Source organism: Strix aluco, chromosome 1 (assembly GCF_031877795.1).
Source record: "Strix aluco isolate bStrAlu1 chromosome 1, bStrAlu1.hap1, whole genome shotgun sequence".
Taxonomy (NCBI): domain Eukaryota; kingdom Metazoa; phylum Chordata; class Aves; order Strigiformes; family Strigidae; genus Strix; species Strix aluco.
Window position 1 is genome coordinate 8,885,298 of NC_133931.1, and position 15,863 is coordinate 8,901,160.

Genomic DNA, 15,863 nt, shown 5'->3' on the forward strand with positions numbered 1-15,863 from the left:
GCTTAAACTGCCTTCCCGTCAGGTTAACTCTCCCTATCCGCCCCCAGCAAGCACTCCACACTAAGGGATCAGAATGAATTTGGTATACAAATAGATTTGCCAACATTTGTTCAGCATGAACGAGAAAGATACACTCTAAAAAACTGAGGAGAAAGTCTTTTTACAGAAAAAAAACCAAATCAGACCACCACACTCCAGTTCAATAATGAAAGTGTTCTTTTTGTGAAAAGAAACAATAACCTGCAAGTTTTGGGTTGTGTTTTTTTAACAGTATGGTGGAAATAGTATTTAATAATCCCAAATAAAGTCTCATCCAAAATTCAGGGGGTTTTGTTCTTGTTTTTTAAAGACAGAACAAGAAAACTATTGTTAGCTGATGGTATCTGCAGTTTACATATTGCATGCTCTCCATTCTCAGGTCCAGTGATTCCAACCCATAAGAATTATGCAACACTTTTGTAAAGCTGCAAAATTTAATACGTCTTAGAAAATTTACACTATGAAGCACTGATCAGGCAACAATAATGCTCCAATGTTCCTATAGGAAAAACTAATGGGAAACTTCCAGTTTTCATTTCTTGACAGTGTAAAAGAAAAAAATAAACAACATTTTCTCCACTGTAGTCAACACATATTAATGACCACATGGACAGTATTTTTTATTTTTACATCAACATCGTCCTTTCGACCCTTCAAAAGTGACCAAAAAATGGTGAACTGCCCTGTGAGATGAAACAAGTTATTTCAAACCGTAAAAAACAATGCAAAAAGGTTAGTAAATTTGCCCCCAAGTTTGCACTTACAAAGTCTAAAAACAGAAACATACTTCCCGCCTTCACAATAATGGTATGAAAAGTCTTTCCTTCCACCTTGTAGAGTACATAAAACCAAATAGTCTCCATTCTGACTTCTCCACAAATAGTCTTCTGGTATCTGTAAAATCTGCAAACACCTATTTATAATTTCCCATTTTTTTATTACATATATTGTATTATATAAATATAAAGCAGAGTCTTCAGAATCCTTTCAAATACCTGGCTGTCAGGTAACCCAGTCAACTGAAAACCAAGGGAAGGACTGTACAAAATAAGATTTCTAAAAGCCTTACAGTGGAAAGACTTCCTGCATACTGGGAAAAAAAAAAAAATCCACCCAGGTAATCAAATACACCAAGTCAAAGTGCTGTTATTCTAATAACTAACCTGTATTAGTGAGTTGTTTCCATTCCAGAACTGTAACAAGGGCCATGTTATCTGTACTTCCTTCATTACCTAACTTTTAGTTTAGATCAGGCATATCAATACTCAGATTAAGCAGATCAATAAAGTGTCAGAAAAATAACAGGGTTGTTTTTTTCAAAGCAGTATCTGGCACTTACAGGACAACCAGTAGAGACCTAGAGCCACAAAAGACACAAGGAAACTGAAAAAAAAGAAGAGACGCATCTTTAAATACATCAACTTTGCAGAGCCTGTGTCCTACTTGCGGGATCTAACAGCTTAAGAACTAATCTTACAGATGGGCATGTACTTGGCAAATATGTGCAGTTTTACTGATGTTTCATTTGTTTTGTCAGTGAGAGGCATAGGGGGGTGTGCACATGTATCAGTTTTTGTACAAGATCATAGAATAATTCAAGTTGGAAGGGACCTCAGAAAGGCTCTAGTCCAACCTCCCACTCAAAGCAGGGTCAGCTATGGGGTCAGACCAGCGTTTCCAGAGTTCTACCCAGCTCAGTCTTGAAAACCTCCAACGTCGGAGACTCCACTAACTCTCTGGGCAATCTGATCCACTGGTTGACGTTCCCATGGGGAGAAAGATTCTTCTTGTACCCAGCCTGAATCTCTCTTGTTTCAACATGTGCCTGTTGTCTCTTGTCCTCCCAGCACACACTACTGTGGACAGCTTGGCTGAGACTTCTTGATGACATGCCTGTAGGTATTGGAAGGCTGCTAGTGGGTGTCCTGAAGCCTTCTCCAAGCTAAACAAGTCAAGTTTCCTCACTCTTTCTTCACAAGTCATACACTCCAGTCCCCTGATCATGTCATCTGTATTTCATAATTTTCTATTATCAGTCAATCCCATCTCACTTATTATTTTGCTGAGAGATGATCACTTTGATTTTGATTGGAGCTGCATTTCATAAGTTTGCTTCAGTGAATTTAAATTTAACAAGTGGTACAAATTTATCATGTCAGATGACCTCCACTGCAACAGTATACTGTTGCGCTTGGTAAAGAAGCAATTGCAGCTACCTCCACAACAAAGCAAAAATAAACACTCTCATTGATAGCTTTTGTTCATTAGTTTGACCAGGCTTTTTTCTGCTCAGTAATCGTACATGCCAAATGATACCAGTGACCCAAACACTGTCTGCAAAACTTCCTCATTTAAAAGTATGAGGTTTATAAACAACAAATAGTCAAGGTACGCAATACCCTCTCCAAGGTTTACAGATTTGAAACAGAACACCAGATTCCATGAGATTAATTTCAGCAACTACTACAAAGATTAAAATTTAAGATCTGTAGAAATGCCTCAGAAAGCAAAAACATACTTTACTATATTTTCTCCCATCCTTTAGAAGCCTTTCTTGATTAACATTTTAAATGGTCATGAACACTGGATCTGTAAGTGACAGCAGGCTTTCAGAAAAATGGAGAAGAAAAAAATAAAACCCTTTCAAAGGCTATTTTTCAGCAAGTGTTCTCAATTTGTCACTTGTAGAAAGACTGAGCTAAGCAATACTACTGCTCTCCAATTTCAGTTCTGTTAAAAAATATAAAGAGATTTCATGTAAGTTCAAAGAAAATAAAGTTGCTGAAGTATGTATTTCTGCATGCAGATGAGAGGACTGCACACAGCTTATATATAGAATTTAAAAAACATCCACCATCCCCTTATGCAACAGAAACCTAAGGGGGGGGGGGGGGGAAATATATATCACTTAGACTATACTATTCTGGCCCATGTCACCGTAATAACAACACCACAGTAGGCTTTCTCTAACAAGCTCTTTGGTTATGTACATGAATATTATTTCATTTGAAATAAGAGTCCTGTTTTCACTGTTGCTGTAACTGCAAAATTTTAGTATTAACTCCTGTATATGGCACCACAAAACTTGACCTGTTCTACCTGATGGTTCAGATGATGAATCAGTTCCTAGAAAGTTCAGGATAAATTCTATTCTGCCTGAAAATACCAAGCAACTCAGCTGCAGAGCTTGCAACAGGGCCCACACCTGACAAGGCCAAACCTAGACAAGTACTCCAGAACTGACATGCAACCCTTTCCTGTGAAAGGGCTGGGCAGATCTCATGGAAACTATATACTGGATATTCAGTGATTTTTTTATTTTTTTTAAATACAATTGAGCTAAAGCTATTTTTACGTATTAACTTTTGTTATCTAGTTACATTAACCAATTATCTCTAGTCACAGAAGATGCTATAAAAAGTTTTATTAAAATTATTATATTTATAGCACTATTTGGACAGTTTCATGATCTTGGCATTCAGTTATAGAATCATTATGTTGGAAACCCACTCCACAGCAACAGATAAGAACAAGAACTGTTCTCTAAATCATATCTTCCTTTAGAGACTATTTATTAAAGCAAACACTTCTACTATAAATACAATCAAAGTTCTACAGATAAACGTTTAACCCAACTTTTTATACAGAGCATTTAACTACTGGAGTAAACATGTAAATAATACAGACTTCTCTATCACATAACTGGGAGTCAGCAGCAGCAGATATTTACATGAATGTGCTTCGCTCTCCAGGAATGGAGCAGAAAAGCAGGTAGAGGCCTCTACATTTCCCAGCCCTAATTAATCAGAGAGCAGCTAAGAAAAAAATCTGGGTAGAAGCATCAGCTTCCTCTGTCTTCTACTTTAAGAAAACCAGGGATTTTTCAAACTGAAATAGCATGGCCAGCATACATAATGAAATCAGCCCATCTGCATTAATAAAATTTTGACTAACAATTTATTTTAAAAGAATAGCTCCTTCTACAATACATCTGCTGTGTAACATGGTCCTTGTGCCCACAAATTTACATTTTACAGTCTTGACTTACAATATGACTGGGTGGTGCAGAGTCACAGCTTTAAGCACTTCATTCCTCCAGCTGTTTGATACAAATACAACTGTACTTGCTATTTCATGAACTATTAAGAACCTGTCGGGTTTTTTAAAGTCAGTTTTATGAACTTATGAATTGTGATAACTGAATACAAAACAAATTCACTTGCATGCCTTCAAACTAAAACAAAAGAAGTCTTTAGTCACAGAAGTTTGCCACATTAACACACTGATCATCTCGCACATGACACTGCATTCCACAGCACTCTGGAAATGCTCTTTGCTTACTACAGCTTGCACAAGCAACTAAAAACAAACAAAGGAAAACTCGTCGAGAAGTTTAGTTTGATTTCTGAAGAGAGAATGTTTTCCTAAAAGCTAACAGTTTTAACAGACTTATTACATGGCAATTCATGAAGTTCACAAGTGAAACAGTCAATTAATAGGTGTGCTAAGTTTTATAGTTAGAAATAAAAATATACAATATACACAAAATAATTATGCTCTTAGCAAATACTGCACAATGTCTTCCATACCATTTTTGTAAATAGTCCAGTGCCTCCAAACGAGCACCAATCTCAAATGTGATTCCAGGACGATTTGGAGGCTTTTTACTCATCTTGGTATCTTCTGTTTCACTACCTTCGGAGGGAAAAAAAAAAAAAAAAGTCATATTAAAACACATAACGTTGTCTCAAATGTGTCACTGACAGCAAATATATTCCAGAGAGTGGAAAAAGATGTGAAATTTCTATCCGGACTTCCCATTAACTGCTTAGTTTTCAGAAGTATAGTCAAGGCCCAAGGAAGGCATTAAACAATATTCACGCAGTTTTACTCAGTTTTCTTCCCCTTCCAAAAAAAAACCAGTCATCAACCTTAAGTCAAAAAAACCCAAAAGCTGGTGCTCATTTCTGGAGCTGTACTACACTGTAATTCCTTGACATTCTTTTGGAGTGCAATTTTAAGTGTTACCTAATCAATGTGTGTTGGGAAAAGATCAAAACCAAGAAAAACTTACATTACCAATAGAAATTTAAAGAGAAACACGGCCTAAAGGACAGGTAAGATGAAATTAGCAAAACTAAAAATAAACAAACAAAAAAGCCATCTTCAGCATTGCTATGCACTCTCGAGTCTCATTCATAGCACCAACGTAAGTTTCATTCACAAGTGCCTTCTAACGCTTTTTTGCTAATTCCGTCACTCTCAAAAAAATCACTTCTCTGTCCGACTACCACCACTGTTACCGTGACTTGCTGATGTACTACTACCTTCCGCGCCCCGAAGCGCAGAGTGCCTTGCCGTCGGGGCCGCAGGCGCCTGCTCCATGCCTATCGAAGAGCAAGGGTGCCAGGCTGCAGGGCCGGAGCTTCCTCGGTCCGGACCGCGAGAGGAGCGGCATCGGCACACCAGATTTTAAGGGGGGGGCTCCCCTGCCAACGCTGGGAGCGCGATCCGGAGCAGCTGCCTCGGAGGCGGCGGCCGACCCGAGGAAGCCCACTGCCGCTCCCCGACGCGGAGGACACAAAGGGGTCCACCCCAGCCGGGCTCGGAGCGCGGGAGGGCCCCCGGCCGGCGGGGGCTCAGCGTTCCGGCAGGCCCAGGGGAGGACGCCAGTGGCCGCGGCCCGCCGGACCCCCACCCCCGGCCGCGGCCCGGGCCCAGAGCGGGGAGGGCCGCGGGCGCCGCCCCACCAGGCCCGGGCGCCGTAAGGGGGGCGCCGGCGCCCCGCGCCGGGCCCGCCCGGAGGAGGGGGGGGGGGGGGGGGGGGGCATCGCCCGGGGCCGCCCGCCCCGCCGCCCGCGCCCTCCCCGCGCTCCTTACCGCCTCCTCCGACTCGCAAGGCAGCGGCGGGGCCTGTGGCGGCCCGCAGCACCGGCGCGGCGCCCGCTGCTCCCGCTCGGCGCGGCGCGGGGTGTCCGGCGCGGCGGCCGCCCTCACAGCCCCATCCTCCGCGCGCCCCGCTGCCGCGTCACCACCCCGCGACGAGCCCGCGAGGCGCGGCCCGGCGCCGCCATGCCACCGCCCCCGCCACGTGACTGCGGAGCCGCCTCCGCGTGACGCGGGGGGTTGGGGGGGGGGGGGTTAGAGAGGGAGACAAAGAGAGGCGGCGGGGCGCGTGCGCGGCGGGGTCCGGTCAGCGGCGGACACCTCGCCCGGGTCTGTGCTGGTGACCCCGGTGCTGAGCGGTGCTGGCACAGCGTCCCGGCTTCCCCTGCTGTCACCACACACCGCCAGCCTCAGCCTTAGAAATAGGGGAGAGGGGGAAAGGGGCAGGGGTGGCCACCGAGGTGGGCGCTGAGGTGGCCGTAGCCAGCAGCTGGCCGGGCAGCAGGCCGCTGGCGGGAGGCGCAGGGCAGCGGGCCCATCGCGGCCTGCATTTAACCTCCCTCCTTTACCCGTGAAACCAGCTTCATCTCAGCCCACAGGTTTTCTCGCTGTTATTCTTCCCGATCTGCCCCCACCTCGCCGGTAGCAGTGGGTGACTGAGCGGCTGGGTGGGCGCTTGGCTGCTGGTGGGCCCAACCCACTGCTGTCCCTTTTGGTGCCCAGCGTGGGGCTGGAGATGGTGACTGATTCGGTCAGGGTGTGCTAGGCTGGATTTATAGCTCTTACAGCTGCTCAGCTGTTGCTGGTCCCACTGCTGAACTACTTGCTCCCATCCTTGCTGCACATTAAACTCCAGAGCTTTTTAATGCCTGCTGTGAGCTCTTGCTGTTTGCTGTGCTGCTTGTTGCTGTGGTGTGCTTTTCCTGGGAGACCTGTGATACAACACTGGTCTTGAGCCAAGCCTGGCATTTGGCCCTTGTGTTGCTGCCATCCCAGTACTCTGGGAACCATCTTGTGGAGACCATCCTCCTCTTCTTCTCCAGGGTAGATGTTTCCAACCCCGTTGTAATGGTACAATCAGCATCATCACATCCCCATGGATGTAATCAGTGAGATAACGCTCGTTTCCACCAGCTAACAAGAAATGCAAGCCTTCCTAGCCATAGTGGGTTTCTGGAGACTGCACATTCTGGGTCACGCTCAGCTTGTGAGTCCTCTATCAAGTGACCTGAAAGAATTTTTTTAAGTGTCTTGGGTTTGCATGGCAAGGTTTTAGTAGTGGGGGGGATACAGGAGTGGCTTCTGTGAGAAGCTGCTAGAAGCTTCCACCATGTCCAACAGAGCCAATGCCAGCTGGCTCCAAACTGGACCCGCTGCTGGCCAAGGCCGAGCCCATCAGTGACAGTGGTAGCACCTCTGGGATAATGTATTTAAGAAGGGGAAAAAAACTGCTGAGCAACAGCAGCTGGAGAGAGGAGTGAGAATATGTGATAGAAACAACTCTGCAGACACCAAGGTCAGTGAAGAAGGAGGAGGACGTGCTCCAGGCACTGGAGCAGAGATTCCCCTGAAGCCCGTGGTGCAGCCCATGGTGAGGCAGCTGTGCCCTGCACCCATGGAGGTCCATGGTGGAGCAGATCTCCACCTGCAGCCTGTGAAGGACCCTATGCCGGAGCAGGTGGATGCCCTAAGGATGCTGTGACCCCGTGGGAAGCCCACACTGGAGCAGGCTCCTGGCAGGACCTGTGGCCCCATGGAGAGAGGAGCCCACGCTGGAGCAGGTTTGCTGGCAGGACTTGTGACCCCATGGGGGACCCATGCTGGAGCAGTCTGTGCCTGAAGGACTGCAGCCTGTGGGAAGGACTCATGTTGGAGAAGTTTGTGGAGGATTGTCTCCTGGAACAGGGAACCCCACACTGGAACAGGGGAAGAGAGGGAGGAGGAAGGAGCGGCAGAAACAATGCGTGACAACAATAACAATACAATATAACCCCAATTCCCTGTCCCCCTGGCTCAGGGGGTATAGAAAGTCAGGAGTGAAGTTGAGCCTGGGAAGAAGGGAGGGGTGCAGGAAAGGTGTTTTAAGATTTGGTTTTATTTTCATTACCCTGATCTGACTTTTGATTGTCAATAAACTAAATTCATTTTTCCCAAAGTCGAGTCTGGTTTTCGCCCATGACAGTAATGGTGAATGATCTCTCCCTGTCCTTATCTCAACCCATGAGCCTGAATTGTATTTTCTCTGTCCCCTGTCCAGCTGAGGAGGGGAGTGATAGAGCAGCTTTGGTGGGCACCTGGTGTCTAGCCAGGGTCAACACAACACAGTCCCTAAACAGCAGCAGGACAAACAGGACATAGTTTATGTGGTAGCCCTTGGGTCTGTCCAGACAGGAACAGCTGTGAGAAAGATGCTCTGCACCATAGATGGGGAGCACCTGGCAGAAAACGCTTGGAGAGACCTGAAGTCAACCTCTAGGTTTCTGGAGCTGGGGGTATTAAGGGTCTGAGGTGTTTGTGCTGCACTAGATGTTCATAGGAAGGGTCCCCTCTACACCTTTTGCAACCAGTGCTATGGGGAGTAAGTGGGTAGCACTGATCATGCATTGGACTCAAATGGGGAACCACCCACAGCCCATGAATCCTGGAAGAGATCACAGTTTGGCCAGGAGAAGAGATTTCAGAGCATCACCTGAGGAGGTGGCTGAGGCTCAAGAGTATAATAAATTAGCAGAAAGTGAAATACAATATGCTCCATTTACCAGGGGATCCAGTGTGTTGTGCGAAACCATCTGATGTGGAAAGTTGCTGTGTGGAGCATAAGTTATGGACCAAATTAATTGCTTTGACTTCTATGGACATTTGGGGAATGTCCTGCAGACTGAGAGAATGATGTCTGTGTGTATGTCAAAGGACAAGGAACAAGGTCATGATTGATGGGGATGTATTTGAGAGTGTAGGACCTGAGTATGGTACAAATGGTGTGGAACAAGGGGTGGCGATTGTACTGGGTCTGGCTGGGATGGAGTTAACTTTCTTCATAGCTGTCCATATGGTGCCATGTTTTGTATTTGCGGCTAGAAGTGTTGATAAGACACCAGTGTGTTGGCTATTCCGAACAGCACTTGCACAGCATCAAGGCTTGCTTTTTTTTTTCTGCTCTGCCCCCCCAGCAAGTAGACTGAGGGTGGACAAGAGAATGGGAGGGGACACAGCCAGGGCAGTTGACGAGAACTGGCCAAAGGGATATTCCATGCCATCATAAAACTTCAACCTCAGCAAGAAAACCTGGGGCAGAGGAAGAAGAATGGTGGGGCTTTTGTCTTCCAAGTTGACTGTTGCTGGGAGACTGGCTGGGTGGGCATGGGTCTGCTGGTGGGAGGTGGTGAGTGATTGCCTTTGCATTGCTTGGGGGGTTTTGGGGGTGTCCCGGTCCAATGTCGGGGGAGGTTTCGATATGATCCCAAGAGCAAGATTAAGACACAAATGAGGTCAAATGTTGTACACCCAAACCGGGTTTTTATTATTAAAGAAGTGAAGAGGGGTAGCGATAGGACAGAATGGAAGACAGAAATAAAGCAAGGATGTGGGATAGGGCTGCAAGAATAGTCACCACCATGGATCCAGTGGCGTCCCATCGGTCCTCCTCAGTCTTCAGTCCTTCGGTGGTGGGTGCACACGGATCTGGCTTCAGTGGTAGATGCACACTGAGCAAAATTTTCTGCTGCCTTTTTAAGTACATCGTATCCGCTGATTAGCATATCTGCCCACCTTTAGTTTTTTTTTCTCTGGTCCAACAGGTTTTGTTGCATCTGGCTTCAGGGCAGGAAGGTTTCCCTCTTGTCAGTTCATTAGCAATGCAGCCACAAATGGCTACAGGATGGGGCAATTCAGTACAGGTCTGCCCCTTTGAGGCTTGTCTAAAGAGTCCGGACAATGCAATTGCAAAGAAGTGAGGGGTGCATCCTTCAATACACTCCCGCTTCTCTGGGCGACATCCCCCAGACCAATTCACAGGCCGCAGCAGCTTCTCTTGGAGTTTGCACAGACACAAGCAAGCTTTGAGGCAGTCATAGGACATTTCAGTCTCTCACAGGGGGTTGGGTTGTTTGGTTTAGGACTTTTTTTGCTTTCCTTCACTTATTAAACTGTCCTTATCTCGATCTATAAACATTCTCACTTTTGTTCTTCCTATTCTGTCCCCCATCCCACTGTGGGGGGAGTGAGATGTGTGGGTGTTTGGCTGTTGTCCGAGGTCAACCTATCCACTTTGGTTAGTCCCTCTGAGGCTGCCTCCCACTTGAAGAGTCTTTATAGGGAGACTGTGCAGTGGAATATTTTTGCTATGGGATTTTTTTATTCCTCCTTTGATTTTTCCCTGTTCCCATTTTCTGGATGGTGGTGGCAAGCAGGAGAGACTGAAGGAGGAAGGAGGCTTGAAGAAAAACAAAGGAAACAAAAAAAAAAAAAAAAGGAAAATAAAGCTTTTTCTCTCTTTAGTAAAAAAGTTGATATTGTATTCATTTGAATTCTCCAGCTTTTACTACCCTGAGTGTAGTTTTGATACAGGCTTTTGTTTAGAAGGTTAGTTACAAGATGGTGAGGGTTGTTGTGTTGGCAATGAGACGTCTCCAAGTGGCAATGAATGTGCAGCATCAGGATGGTGTTAGAAAAGTGAGGGTGCTTCTGTCCAAGGAGAGGGAGATGGGGGAAAGATAAAAGTAGCAAGGATGGGGCCGGGTACATGTGGGTTGTTGAGTCATACTTTGCTGTCTGCTGGAGGTTGGCTGGGTTATGCTGTGGTATGAGAAAGTCTCAGAGCAGTGTGTGGCACCTTGAGCATCACCTCACTGCTGAGACTGTCAGGAGAGGGAGGTGGAGCTGACGACAGACTGCAGAGGCACAGCAAGCCCCAGGTATTCAGTAATATGGGCTAAAAGCTCATCTGCACACCCACAAAGGAGCAGAGAGACACAACAGCAGGAGAGGAAACCCAAATAATACTGTGCCCCAGCAGCTCCCAGGAACCATCAGCCCATCAAAGGCTCATTTGCTCAAGTTCAGAGCGAGAACAGGGGCGCAATGACAAGTGTGAACCCAAATGACAGACTTGGAGGAAGGGACACCCCAACGCAGGGTGCTACATGTGACTCCTACGACACTGCCTTCAGACCAGCAGAAGTCCACTTGTGGCCCAGCAGTATGGGGCAACATTTCATTGCACTATTATCAGAACAGTTAGGAAATCAAGGAGCCCCAGCCACTGTCCCCATTTCTTTGTTGCCATTTCAGGTACACCCATCCCTGCCCTGCTGTACCCCTGAGGTCACCCACAGCCCTTACTGGCCCTGACCTGCCTACCCCAGTGCCTCCCCCACCCTGCCCACGGCCCAGGACCCCATTTCAGCTACTATGTTCCACCATAAAGCCAGTGAAGAGCAACTTTGGCCAAGACCTTTTTTTAATTCTTTTAGCACAAAAATGTCTCTGATATTTAGTCTAGTCTCCTTGGAAAACAGTGCTTACATGGCTGCGTTGCAGTCTGCCTTCCATTTTCCCTTTCTCCACTTGCTTCTAAAACTTCTGCCTTACCTCAAGCTTGACAGAGACTGAAGTCTCAATACATTATCCCAACCTGTTCTGTTAAAATGCTCAACTGGGCAGGGAAGAGCAACTGCATCAACCTCTCCAGGATAGAAGGGCTCAGTGCTTATTCTCCTTCAGACACCAGACCATCACAAGGCAGAGATGCAGGAAAGAAGATTTCATTACTTCTGCTCTTCACAAAATTTGGTGTTTAATCTTGTCACGAAGCATGTCTTTAGCATTGTGGATATTATACAGACCATATATTGGAAACCAAACTGGATAGGAGATTTTCTCTTGCCAGTCAGTGACTCACAAAGACTTGGAGGGGGAAGAGAAGATTTCATAATCAGCTGAGCATGAGCTCATGATGTGCTGTTGATGCTGAAAAGACTAATGCAGTCTTTGCAAAGCACATGCACATGGAAATACTGAGTAGGAGTAGAGAGGTGACATTATCTCGGCACTTGGCACCAGTACGTTGTTATTAAAATAACTTACTGTTCAGAAAAGCCATCCAAAAACTGGAAGGGTTCAGGAAGGATCTGGGAGAATGATCAAACACCTGGGAAAAAAGATATTATGGTGGGAGGCCCAGACATCAGTTTGTTTATTTTGCCATTTATTTTTACTTGTGGGTGATTGGATTGGTCCATAAAAGAACTACTTTAAATGTCAGATATTGCAATCATGAGGTGACAGTCAACAGAATAAAACTTCATCTTTGTTTTTACCCTTATCATAGTAGGAAGACATATTTAAAGTGACTGCTGGTGCTTGTATTTAAACAGTGCCTGCACAGCCCCAGCCTAGCAAACATGCAGCAGCACCTCTGCCTGGTTCTATCCATCTGTGTAGGCTGCTTGGTCACAGCCTGGCTCTGCTCTGTCATCCTCTGTCCTTTTCCTGCCACTTCCTTCGTCCATTTTGACACCCCATCTGGAATCAGTTGCTGTTTCCTCCTCTTCAGTTTCTCTGCCCTTCGTTTTCTTTCATCCCAGAAACTCCCTCCCCTCCAGAAATTCCTCCCTCCTTTTATAAAGATTTCCACTATCTCACCAAACACTTCTCTTTTCCTTTTAAAGCCCTAAATTTTCCAGATGCTGGAAAATATCCTAAAGTGGATGAATTTTGGAGCATCTGGCCTTGTATGGGAAAAGAAAGTAGCTAACACCCATTGCCATGGACACCAAACAAAACTAACCCCATGGGTTTGGGACACCAACCCCAGTCTTTTCCAGTTTTGAAAGACACTGAAGCTGGACATTCTTTACTCAACTGCTCACTAGTTCTTTGCAGGATGCCTTTAAGTCAATAAATGGTTTCTCCTGGAGAGCTGGCTGTTTGTTGACAGGTATTGCAACCACAGTACTGTGTTTCACTGTTTGTTGCAGAGGTGACATGAATCTATAAACCAGAAGTAAGGTTCCCTACTAGCAGTGTTGTCAGGGTGAAGTATGGTAAGATGAGGATGATAAGGAGTGAAGCCTGCTAAGGGCAGCTGGGTAATGAAATTTGTATTTATACAGGTAGTTCCAACATTAGTGAAAGAGTCCCAGATCCATTCAAAGAAAGAGAAGAAAGAGCAAACGCTGACTGTTGATGGAGGTTAAAGGAAATCCTGTGAGGCAGTTGAAGTTACTGCTTACCAGAGTGGTATCTCCTGATGCTCTGCATGGCTGGAAGGGAGCAGCTACCCATTCTGGATGAAGGCAGCTTTGCTGTGCCATGTTACAGTCTGGTTAAACCACTTTCTGTGCATCTATTTGATATTTCTTGGGGGCATACTCAACATTCACTGTGCTATGAATATTGTTTTGCAATGAATGTTAGACCTCTTGAGACTTAATTGTGCTTTTGCCTCAGAAACAGTGCTGTGCAATGTGTTGCTTACTTCTGCCTTACATATTGCAGCCATATGTCTTGGATTGTGTTTTGGTTTTAGGAGAGGTTCTGTAGATTGGGACACACATCAGTAAATATTTTACTGAAGTTTCTTTTAAAGTCTTGGTGAGAACAGTACTGAACAAAAGCTCTGCTAATACCTGCTCTGATTGTGCACTGATTTCCTAGATTATTTCCCTGTGAGATTGAAATTCAGCATATACTTTATGGTGGATCAACAGAGCACTTGACTCACAAACATATCCCAGGGGTAAGTTTTTCATGTTCTGCCATTTTTGAGAGCTGAGGTCAGGGTGGGTAAGGGAAAGGGACAGAAGGAATGTCCTGCCAAGACAACAACTGTGTTGGAGTCACCGTTTGAGCACTCAGCAGCAGGATGTTTATCGCAGTCATAATAATATTGGGGAGTACTGTAAGAGGAAAGACTAACAGGCAAATCATTGCAAAACATGCAGTTTAGCAAGGACAGTTTTGTAGTCAGGTTGCCAATAATAATGTGTTGAGAGAATTTGCACCTTGGGCTGAAGGAAAACAGAACTCCAAAACTCACATCTGTCCAACCTGTTGGAGTCCAGCAGTGAGAATGAAAAAACATGCATCACATCTGCCGCAGGCAATACGAATCACTTTGTAAAACTAATGCGGTATTTTCCTGCCTCCTTTGTGGTCCTGTGAAAACTGGGGTGTCCTCAGGGGCTGAAGGATGGTTGTAGATTAAGAGATTAGCCTTTAGTGTCCAACCCTGCCTGTAAAATGCTTGCAAAGCATTTCTTTCTGAGAGGAGTCACTTGTTTCTTGATCCTTGGCCCTTGGGTCTGTGCTGGCATTGCATGGACAGGTTCCTGGAAGGCTATCAGAGTTCTGGTCTCTGTCCTCAACTGCCTTGTAGGCCACATTCAAATCCTCGATCTTTAGGCAATGCTGGATAGCATCCAAGCCATAAAACCACTCTGCCTCTAGTGTACTCTGATCCTCCACTGGATAATAAAGCTTCCTGTGCCTTTTCCTCTTCCTAGTAGTTGAATTAGTCCAGGAGATCAGTTTGAATCCAGCTGGAAATGTGACAAGTCAGTATGGCACAAGCATAGCTGGAAAAATTGCAAACAGTTCCAGAAAGGCCTGCAGAGTCTCAGTACAAGCTTCACAAAAATACTGGCATACAGGCAGAAAAAAACTTGGTCACTGTCAGACTACAGTGGTTTTATTTACATACAAATAGAGAGACAACTGATAAGGGTGCTGTGTAAAGCAGCATGGAAGACAGGCATTTTAAAGAATGTTATTAGAGTATCACTGTCAATTGTTATTTGTCTTCATTTATGCATCAATCAGTATGATTTATTATAGAAAGGATCATGACATCAGTATCATCAGTATTTTGCCAGTGCCATTTGTCTCAGGAACCAGCAGTACTAACACCTTCTCAACTATAGATTTTCATTCTATATAAGGCATACTATGGTCCTTTAGAATTATATGTTGTGCAAAAGCCTTCACTGCACATCAATACAAGACCCTCCACCATTGGTCCATGCATATCACATCACAACTGTCACAGAAACCATCCAGGGTCTCAGGTACACTGATCATCGCCACCTCCAGATGAACATCAATTTTCATTTTGGGACTCATAATGTGACAAGGAGACTCCCAACCAAAGATTCAGATTTTATGTGTCTAGTTAGAGCACCTAGCTGGTACCCTAAATCTGTGTGTATCTAGGTGGCCTGTTCAGCTTTCAGCTACCAAGATGCTATTATACAGGTGGCCTGTCCAGCATTAACTGTGGTGAACAGGGAAGACAAGGAATGTGGGCAGTCGATTCTTCACCATGTCTTATTGGTTCTTCCTAAGTTGGCCTCATTGTGCTGAGTTTGGACATGCCCTTTCATACCCTTTAGAACTGAGAGTGATCCATCTTCCCATACTGTCCTACCTGGTTTAGTCTCTGTCCTTTCCCTCTCAGTCTGGGTGTCCTAAGATGCTGCATGTAGATTTGTGCTGGAAACTTGACGACCTGCTAGCCTAGGCACCCTGAACACACACCAATCATACAGCGCTTCCTCTGCCACCTCAAGCCCCATTCCCGCTCATTCTCCATTCAGACCAGTGATCAGTACGTTAAGTATTTCTATTGTCTGCAAATAAGATGCTGCTAGAGCACAACTGACCAACAGCTGGCTCTGCCCTGGGTGCTTCTAGTCACTGCAGGCCCTGTAGAGTGCTAATTCATAAGCTTTTGTAATCCTTAATAAAATTAAGTCAGCCGGCTTTTAGCTTAGATGTGTTTTTTGTTGCTTTTCTTAGCGTTCCTACCTTCTTGTTCAGTAACAGATCTTCTTATGAGGAAGTTTACAAAGGACCCTAATGAGGACCCACCCAAGGTCTGTTAGGGACCTCGACTAAATTCTGCCTTGAGTGATGGATCTGAGTATTAGCCTTTTCCTTTT

The 15,863-nt window shown here is 45.5% G+C and overlaps 1 protein-coding gene across 14 annotated transcripts in view; it reads right to left on the reverse strand.

Annotated features, from left to right (window-relative positions):
• PHF20L1 (PHD finger protein 20 like 1) overlaps positions 1–6,064 on the reverse strand; it is a 62,797-nt gene extending 56,733 nt beyond the window's left edge. For 3 of the 14 annotated variants that reach the window (XM_074838567.1, XM_074838006.1, XM_074837915.1), the window contains exons 1-2: positions 5,364–5,681; positions 4,629–4,734 (exon numbers count right to left, since the gene is read on the reverse strand). In XM_074838567.1, coding sequence (XP_074694668.1) covers positions 4,629–4,734; positions 5,364–5,424 — 167 coding nt within the window. In that variant the 5' untranslated portion in view covers positions 5,425–5,681. Of the gene's footprint in view, positions 1–4,628; positions 4,735–5,363; positions 5,682–5,919 lie in introns of those variants that run through there. The other 11 variants (XM_074838481.1, XM_074838334.1, XM_074838088.1 and 8 more) reach the window with 6 other exon arrangements.
• Between the last annotated feature and the right edge of the window lie 9,799 nt (positions 6,065–15,863).